Here is a 9,604-nt window from a genome sequence, read left to right on the forward strand (position 1 = left end):
CTGTGTATTTCCAAAAGAGTATTGTTGAGGGCAAGGCTGGAGGCAGAGAGATAGTTCAGCAGGATGATGCATCAATCCATCCTGTCATGAAAGCTTGCACTAGAAAAGACTGTACAGCTTGCTAATTGTTAATAATATCAATTTGGTGGCTGATTGCATTTGGGAGGTGCGAGAGAGGTTGCCTATCAGGTTTTGGTGAGGTTGTTAGACTACAGTGGCATAAGAGAAGGCAACATTTGGATCCTTCCTGGGGTATGGTTGATGTCCAGTCTAATCCATGAACATTCACACTTCTGTTCTCTATAAATCCTGCTCCATTTTCCAAATGGTTCCACACAGTTACCTCCTCCTTTAAGATCTCTTCCCTAATTATGTCATCTGTGAGAAAAGGCTCTCCTATCTGGACAGGTAGAGGAGTTTGCTTTCTGGGGCTTGTGTGACTGCTCTATTAGGGCGGGTTGGCACTTTGCTTGCCTTACTATGGTGTTAAGCCAAGACATGGTACATGGTATATGACCACTGATGTGTCTTCAAACTTGTATTTTTGTTCCAAATTTCAGAACACTGTGATGGTAGCAGCTCTCCTCAAGGAGAAAATAAAGGTGGAGATTCTTCCCAGGGAAATTTTGGAAAGGAGAACCTTCATGATGAACATGATGGGTATGAGCTCCCACCTCCCCACCTTCAGAAGGAAGATGAAAATGTGGAGGTGGGGGATGTCCACGAGGACCCCCAAATAAGAAAGTAAGTGACCAGGCAGGCTGGTTTGCACATAGCAGCCCCTGGGACTTTGTAATTCTTTCACTCTCCGTAGTCTTTTTTTCCTCTCCTTGAAAAACTGAAGAATGCTAGAAGTGAAGTAATGGCTGAGAAATCCTAATTGCAGACCTGGTTTTCAGTGAGTTGAGGGCATATGAAAAACTGTGTCACATTTCCATGCATTTCTATACATTTATAGACATATCTTTTTATCCATTTCCCTACAGCAACCCCTCTACCTTACAACCCGATAGTAGGAGTGTGAAATGCCATAGTGAATACCAAGATAGAATTCCTCCAGAGAGAGAAGTGGAGAAGAACACACAGAATGGAGACCCGGGGACCTGGTTCAAGGTCACAGTGAGTGTCCTGAGAAAATGCAAAAAATGTGCAGGAAAGGTGGGTCAGGGAGAGTTGTGTTAATCACATGTAGAAATACTAGATATTTTTCTGAGGACAGGGGAAGTTAACATCTAAGCACAGGTTCAGAAAAACAATGTAAAGGGAACAGACTGACTGCAAGAGGACACAAGAGGTTGTCTAAATGCAAAGGTGGAAACTACTGCCAAGAAGATGTGGCAGCTCTCCACAAGATGCCTCATGGCTCAAGCTGAGTGTAGCGGTGTTGAGTTTCTGGAGTTCTTGTCAGAGGTGCAGGCTGGGTCTTCAATAGGTAGAATCTCCTAGCACCTTAAAAAAAAAGATCATTTAGAACATCTGAATTTTATTATCTGAGAGGTATATTTGGAATAGAGAGAAAGGACAACTAGGAAACCCATGTCTGGCACAAAAAAAAAAAAAAAGTTGAAATCATGTTAATGGTCCCTATCTTAGAAGTCTTTTAAAGCTCCATTAGAAGGTTAGAATAAAACACTTAGTTGGGTTATTTTCCAGACTTAATTCCATGTTGTCTCTCTTCTATCCTATCCCTTCTTTTCACCATTAGATTCCTTATGGGATAAAGTATGATAAGAGTTGGATAGTGAATTCAATCCAGAGCCATTGCAATGTCCCCTTCACTCCAGTCGCTGTAAGAGAAGATGGTGAAGCCAGATGAGTAGGCACAAGGGAGGGGGAGACACCTGACTCAGCAGGGGCCACTGACCTCTGACATTATTGCTCTTGCCTTTACTCCCTGTAGTTCCACTACAACAAAAATCGGGCCCATTTCTTTATTCAGGATGCTAGTGCTGCCTGTGCATTAAAGAAAGTCAACTGCAAGATTCAGGATGAGGAAAACCAAAAGGTATATGTCAACAACATTCCCTACATGTAGTCTCTGAGAAGGAGGACAGGCCAGGGGCTAGTCATTGTGTTTCTTGAGATTGAGGTCCTGGTGCTCACCTTGCCTCACCTTCTTGCAGGTATTTGTTTTTGTCAATCTTTCTACTAAACCCCAGTCTATCCAGAAAATGTTGAAACCAAAAGAGATGGCACAGCTAAAGGTAATACAGACTCAAGGCACCACTTCTTCCCCCACCCCTATATTTCCCTGTCACCACCACCACCACCACTAGAGCCTCGGCGCTCTCTTCATTTCTGTCTCTGCAGCTGACCCTGAACAAACGATATGATGTCTCCCAGCAAGCTCTTGATCTACAAAGCCTCCGCTTTGACCCAGGTATGGCTGACAGCAGCAATTCTAGGGCAAGTAAGGGCAAAGCAGTCTGCCTGGGAGGGAGACTTATATGGATGGCAACTTTGGGAGGGGTTGGTGCTGGTGCTGGTCCAGTCAGGCTCCTCACAGCCTTCTGATGCCCTTCTCTCGGCTTCCTGGAGACTTGGTGAAACATCATATTGATATAATCCTGAATCAAAGAAACTACATGGCTGCCACTCTGAAGATCATTGAAAGGAATTTCTCTGAGGTGAGGCCTTAGGCCCAGTGCTAGTACTTAATTAGAGGGGTGGAAGAGATGGGGTGAAAGACAGATTTGTCTCCAAGGCTAGAGATAGTATCCGTCACTCTAACTGTTCTTACCTGATAGCTATTATCTTTGAACTTGTGCGACAACAGACTGTACCAGCTGGATGGCCTGCCTGACATTATAGAGAAGGCTCCCAAAGTCAAGACCCTGAATCTCTCCAAAAATAAGGTGAGAAGGGGGAACCAGATCAACTTTGGATGGAGGGTGGATGGCAGTACACATCAGAATAATGGCAACAAGCAGGCAGAGGTACCTGTGGGTGACTGTGAGGACTGGGGGAATTCAGGACCCAGGGTCCCGGGTGTTTCTCTTTCCCTGGCCCTCCTTCTCCAGTTTCCTCCCCATCTTTCTTAGCTGAAGTCGGCTTGGGAGTTGGACAAGGTGAAAGGGCTGAAGCTCGAAGAGCTATGGCTAGAAGGGAACCCCTTGTGCAGCACCTTCTCGGACCAGTCCGCCTATGTAAGGTCAGTGGCAACCCCTGTCGCCCTTCCTGGGCACCTTTGCTGAGCTGTATCTGAAAGTGCCCTTCTGCAGGAAGGAGCAGCCTTGGTCCTCTGTGAGGACCACAGACCTCCCCTCCTACTCTCTCTCTCTCTCTCTCTATCTCTCTCTCCCTCTCCTCTCTCTGTGTCACTCACTCATCTGTGCTTAGAGGTCTCCTTTCCTTCCTCTGACATGGTCCCTTTTTCACCTGCTCTGGGGTGTGTTTCCCACCTGTCTCCACCAAGCCTCCTCCAGTGTGCCCTCTGTGAGTGTGCTCCAGGAAGTGGGGCTCCCCCACCTCCCCAGGACCAGCAGTATTCAGATGCTGGTGCCCTGGACCGAGAAGAGTCCTTTAGTCCGGGGCCTCATGCTCAGACAGGCCTTCCTGCCTCCATGCTGAGATGGGGCTTCCCTCCCCTGTCCTGAGAGCGGTTCTCCTTCTCTTGCTCCAAAAAGGTCCCCCCACCTGTCCTGGGCTGGCATGGGGGCTTCCCTGCCCCATACTGAGGACTGGGGCCCTGGGTGGCTGCTGTCATGCCATCTCTTCCTCTGGCCCAATGCCAGGAGCTGGGCCCTCCTTGGGGAGAAACCTGGGTTTCCTGAGTCAAGGGGCCAGAAGAGGGCCACGTTCCTGAGGCAGGAGTGGAAGGCAGAGGGCAGAGGAGGTTGAGGAGACAGAAGGACAGGCCTCTCAGGGCACTGCCCCACCTTCCCTCCACACCTCACATCATCCTGCCTGGGCCCTCAGAGGAGCCCTGGGTAGCCCGAGATGGGTAGCATTCCTCGGTCAAGGCGTCAGCAGAGGGGCACAGGAGTCAGGGACCCTCAGAAGAGAATGCAGTGGTCTGGAGAGGGGATCCCCAGACTCTGAACCCCATGCTGAGCTGGGGCCTGACCTGGGAGAAGGTCTTCCTGGGAGAAGGTCTCCTGTCCCCCTGAAAGTCTCCTGTCCCCGTGACTGCTGTTTCCCATGCCCAGCTCGGACTGAGCTCACACAGGTGAGAAAGGCTCCAGCTGCATCCAGTGGGCCCCAGCCCAACAGGCACATGTTTTCCTTTCCTGCCTCAGTCCCCAGGGCCAGCCAGGGGCGATGAGGGAAAGGGCTGCAGCAGGGGAGCCCTTTTCTCCTCTATACCTCCCTGAACTCCACCTCCACAGTAGAGCATCTTTCCCTTCCCTTTGCTTTGCATCCTGTTTCTCCCTTGCCTCTCCTCTCCTATGTCTCACCCGTCTCTCCCTTCCCTACCTTCACCCCATTTCTGTTGTCATCCCCCTACCTTCCTCTTCCTGCCTCCTGAGCCCAGCCTCACTCACCTACCTATCCCAGCATCCTCAGCATCCCTAAGACCTGACCTGGTCTTGGCCAGGGCCAGGCCAGGCAGATTGATGGACAGCCAGTGGGGTAGCAGAGCCCTGGGCTCCCACTCCATTTCCTGCTCCCTGCGGAGCCTTCCGTGGGGATTTGGACAAAGGGGAGGGAGGGAGGGGGAAGAAACCCTGGAGCTCCCAATGCTGCTTCTTGTGGCACTGGAGAAGAGAGTCAGGGCAGTCTAGGTGGAAGCTAACCAGGAGGAAGGAGAGGGAGGAGAGTGAGCGGGGAGAGGGAGGAGAGTGGGGGGGGGGGAGGGAGAGAGAGGGGGAGGGAGAGGGAGAGAGGCTGTGCAACCCTGAATTGTCAATCACTTCATTCTATTTTTTGTTATGGACAGTACCATCCGGGAATATTTCCCCAAGTTGTTACGCCTGGTAAGTATTTACTGTCATCATTGTCTCCTCTTACTCAAGTATATGACCTCCATGCCTGCCCTCAAGTCCTTTGGCTCTTGCCTAGATTACGTGTTTGTATCCAACCCTCATCCATTTTAGAGGCATAGATTCCTGAAAAAGACAAGAATATTCTCCCTGGAATAGAATGTCCATAAACACACACACGCACTCACACTCACTAATTCACACAAAAGTTGCATCTAATAATAGATGCTTCCAAGACCCACTGTTGAGACTCCATCTGTTGTCTTGCTGATAGAATTATGAGGGGGCCATTTCACGCCTCACCTCTGACCCTTTTTCTCTCCAGGCCTGTTCATCTCCTTGCTCATCCAGCTCTACCTCCCTGGTATGCACTGCTGACTGCCTCTTTCCTTTTTCAGGATGGCCAGGAGTTAGCACCTCCAATTATAATTGGCATTGAAGCCCCTGAGATAATAAAACCTTGTAAGGTAAGGAGGGACCAGATTTGAGATATTGTAAGGGACGTTTTTTAAACCACATAGTTTCAAGACGTCTTTTGATTCCAGGAAAGCTATAAAGGATCTGAGACCATAAAGAGTCTGGTACTTCAGTTCCTGCTTCAGTAAGTACCCAAGAATCCTGAGGCAGTGGAAGGCTGAGACAAGACAGGCCACCCAAGCAAATGTCTATTCATGGATTTAAGAAGTCTTCAAGTCTTCTTTGGGGCCCAGGCCACAGAGATAGCCTATCCCCACTGCTCTTTCACAGGTATTACTTGATCTATGACTCTGAAGATAGAAAGGGTCTCCTCAGTGTTTACCATGACAAGGCCTGCTTCTCCCTGACCATTACCCTCAACCCTGAGGACCCAGAACCGTGAGTATCATAGCTCTGACTCTGGTCTGGGGCCATGTGGCTCCCCAGCAAAGGCCAGTTCCTGGAAATGTCTGCACTAGCTGGAACACCCACTCCTGTTCCTCTTCTTCTCCTAGGAGCAGCTTGGAAAAATACTTCAAGGATAGCAGGAATATAAAGAATATCAAGGACCCTCGTGAGTGTGTGATGGGTGAAGATCATCATGGGAAATGGGGTGGAGAGTCAATAATAGGGAATAGGGTACAGGGTACATGGTGTGGCAGCCCTCAATGCTTCTCTTTCTCACACAGGCCTGAGGATTCAGCTGCTGAAGCACACTAAACGTGAGATTGTGGACTCCCTCAGTGTATTGCCCAGAACTCAGCATGACCTTAACTCCTATGTGGTAGACTTGTGCATCCAGACGGTGAGCACCTGCTTCCTCCCTCAGTCAGGCCCAGAGAGCTGAAGTAGGTAGGAAGTAGGTAGGTGGGTAGGAGGATCATGAAGGCTCTAGTTTTTTCTTCTTCCCTTTCAGGAAAGGATGCTCTTCTTTTCTGTCAATGGAGTATTTAAGGAAGGTGAGTGTCTATAGATTCTTCTCTCCAGATCACTCATTACTCCCTTCCCCAGGCTGGGTTTACTCCAAGAACTCTCTCAGCTTCCCAAGTTGCTCCTCTCCCCTTCCCTTGCATTCTTCCTCTCCATTTGTGTTCTTCCTCTCCTGGCAACTTTCTGTTATCTTTGTGTTCTTTCCTTTTTGTTCCCTTCCCTTTGTGTTCTTCCTCTCCCCCAATTTTGTTCCCAAACATCATTACTTCCTGACCTACATCCATGCCTGTCTGCACCTGCACCACTCAGGCGTTAGGGACACAGCCTGTAGAATTTGATGGCTCTCATCCCAGGTTGTTACTTTGCGAACCTGGGACATTGTCCTATTACCTAACCCCTCAGTTTCCTCATTTGCAAAATGGGGTTGGTAAGCTCATCTCTTGGGCGACTGTAAAATGAATCAAGTGAACTCATGTTTGTCAAGAGACCTGACACGTTAGGGGGTTCTATCCCTGGGTGCCACTTGTTCCTATTGTTGCCCTCTCAGTCCCTGAAACCCCCTCCTGACTCTCACTGAAAAGTTGTCCCAGCCTGGCTCCCTTCAGGGAGCCAAAAGATTATCTCCCTGACTGAAGAACCCTGTATGAATGTGTAAAGCATGTGCAACTGTAAGGAGGTATCATTGTTTGTTGTTTTTAAAGTGGAAAGAGAGTCTCCAGGTTCTGTTCTTGCCTTCACCCGAACCTTCATCTTGACTTCTGTCAGCAATTCCAAGTAAGTGCTGTGTTGTGGGTGGGAGCACCCATCCTGTCCTGGAGCCAATGGTGTGGTAATGTGGTGGTGCAGTCCTCGGGATGTTCTCAGTATCATGGAAAGCCAACTGGTAGATCCAAGGAGAGGTCTAAATCATGAGAATACCAGATTCTCTTTTTGGCCACAATACTTACTAATTAGCTGTGTATCTTTTTGTACAGTTGTAAGATTCCTCTGTGAAACAGTCCTTTTCTGAAAATGGGATGTCTACTTCTTTTGTAAAGTGTAAATGCATTGGGGTTAAATCTACAAATCTAAGGAAACTGGTAGACAATCTCTCCAAAGGTGGACTCTGCAGCAGGGGTAAAGCCTACCAGCCAAGGAATCCGAAAGGTGGGCAGAGTAGGGGCTTGGAAGGAATCTGGTTCCTCAGTGGCAGTGGAAGCAGGATCATTGTTGAAAGTGTGGGGTTGTCCATTTTTCCAGTTGTCTGAGAGCTTGTCTTTCCTTCAGTCTGTATATTGTGAATGACAAGCTGATTGTGAGGAATGCCAGTACGAAGGAGACCCAGAGTGCCTTCTCCATCCCAGTGCCTGCACCCTCCTCCAGCTCCTTGCCTACCCTCTCCCAGGAGCAGCAGGAAATGGAGACTGTCTCCACCCAGTCTGGGATGAAACTTGAGCAGTCTCAGAAGTGAGTGCTGGGAGTCTTTCAGGATAGATTTGAGCTGGGAAGAGTGGGGAGTGAAAAATGGAAACTTTCACTTAATTTGTAAAAATAACTATTTAGATGTGGTGCTTCCAAAAATGAGTGGCCTCATAAAGTATATATATTAATTGATTGTGATAAAGAAATTAATTTTTAAATAATATAGCGTTCAGATCACATGACATGATCTTGTATATATAAAATCCTATGGAAACCACTTAAAAACACATTAAAATTAATAAACAAGTTCTGCCTTGTTTCAGGATACAAAATCAATATACAAAAACCAATTATATTACTATATACCTGTAATGAACAATAAGAAAATAAAATTAAGAAAACAATTCCATGTACAAAAGCATAAAAATAACACAGGAACAAATTTAACGACAAAGAAAAATCCAAAACATTTACTTTGAAATCTGCAGTACATTATAGAAAGAAATTAAGGAAGACCTAAATAAATGGAATGACATCCCATGTCCCTGGATTGGAAGACTTAATATTGTTAAAATGGCAATACTCCCCAAATTTGTATACAGATTCAATGCAAATGCAATCCATATCAAAATCCCAGCTGGCTTCTTTGTAGAAATTAAGAGGTTAACCCTAACATTTAAATGAAAATACAATGAATGCAGAATAAAAAATAATTTTGAAAAAGAACAAAGTTGGAGGGCCCACTACAAAGTTACTGCAGTCTTACTACAAAGCTACAGTAATCAATCCATACTGAGTGATACAGACCTAAGAATAGACATATAGATCAATGTAATAAAATGAGAGTCCAAAATAAACCAAAATCCTTACCTTTATGGTCAAGAGCTTTTCTACCAGAGCGCCAAGAAAAAAAGCCAATGGGTAAAGAAAGAATAGCCTTTTCAACAACTGGCGCAGGCACAACTGGATATCCACTCACAAACAATGAATTTGTACCCCATCATATGCGATATACAATAATAAATCAAAATAGCCCAAGGCCTAAAAGTTAGAGCTAAAACTATAAAAATCTTAGAAGGAAGCAAAAGAGTGAATCTTTGTGACCTTGAATTAGACAGTGGTTTCTGACATATAACAAAACACACATACACACACAAAATTAGATAAAGTGGATTTCTTCACAATTTAAAACTTGTTTTGCATCAAAAGGCACTATCAATGAAGTGAAAAGACAACCCAAGAATCAGAGAAAATATGTGCATTATTATACATCTGATAAGGGACTTCTATTCAGAATATATAAAGAACTCTTGGAACTCAACCATAAAAATGAAAATAACCCAATTAAAATCTAAACCACACTGAGGTATCACTTCACACACAGCAGGATGGCTACCATTTTTTGAGGTCGAAATAACAAGTGTTGATAGGAGGAAAGCAATAGGGAGAGCTGTGTTAAAAGATATAAAATTACAGCTACATAGGAAGAATAAGTTCTAGTGTTTTACAGCATTGTAGGATGATGATAGCTAACAATAATATGTAGTTTCAAATAGCTAGAAGGAGGATATTAAATGTTCCCAACACAAAGATAAATATTTAAGATGATGGATATGCTAGTTACATTCATCTGCTCACTGTACATTGCATGTATCGAAACATCATTATGTACCCCATAAATATGTACAATTATTATGTCAATTAAAAAATAATTTTTTAAATGTTGACAAAGCTATGGATAAATTGGAACCCTCATACATTGCTGGTAAGAATGGAAAATGATGCAGCTACTGTGGAAAATAGTTTGGCAGTTCTTCAAAATGGTAAATATGGAATTACTATATGACACAGCAATTACACAAAGAGTGATGAAAACTTATGTTCACACAAAAACT

At 45.6% G+C, this 9,604-nt stretch overlaps 1 protein-coding gene across 1 annotated transcript; it reads left to right on the forward strand.

The window, feature by feature from the left end:
• Positions 1–560: 560 nt before the first annotated feature.
• On the forward strand, positions 561–7,760 carry LOC116464747 (nuclear RNA export factor 2-like; the record flags this gene model as incomplete). The annotated part of the gene is made up of 18 exons (XM_032148007.2): positions 561–744; positions 987–1,119; positions 1,706–1,789; positions 1,901–2,005; positions 2,124–2,204; positions 2,311–2,380; positions 2,539–2,627; positions 2,748–2,855; positions 3,042–3,151; positions 4,880–4,916; positions 5,321–5,389; positions 5,468–5,523; positions 5,670–5,777; positions 5,894–5,952; positions 6,068–6,183; positions 6,295–6,337; positions 7,010–7,082; positions 7,575–7,760. Coding segments are annotated over 18 exons (1,709 nt in total), but the record flags the coding sequence as incomplete, so codon positions are not given.
• Positions 7,761–9,604: the final 1,844 nt, after the last annotated feature.

This window comes from Hylobates moloch, unplaced genomic scaffold, assembly GCF_009828535.3.
Source record: "Hylobates moloch isolate HMO894 unplaced genomic scaffold, HMol_V3 SCAFFOLD_1503, whole genome shotgun sequence".
NCBI lineage: Eukaryota > Metazoa > Chordata > Mammalia > Primates > Hylobatidae > Hylobates > Hylobates moloch.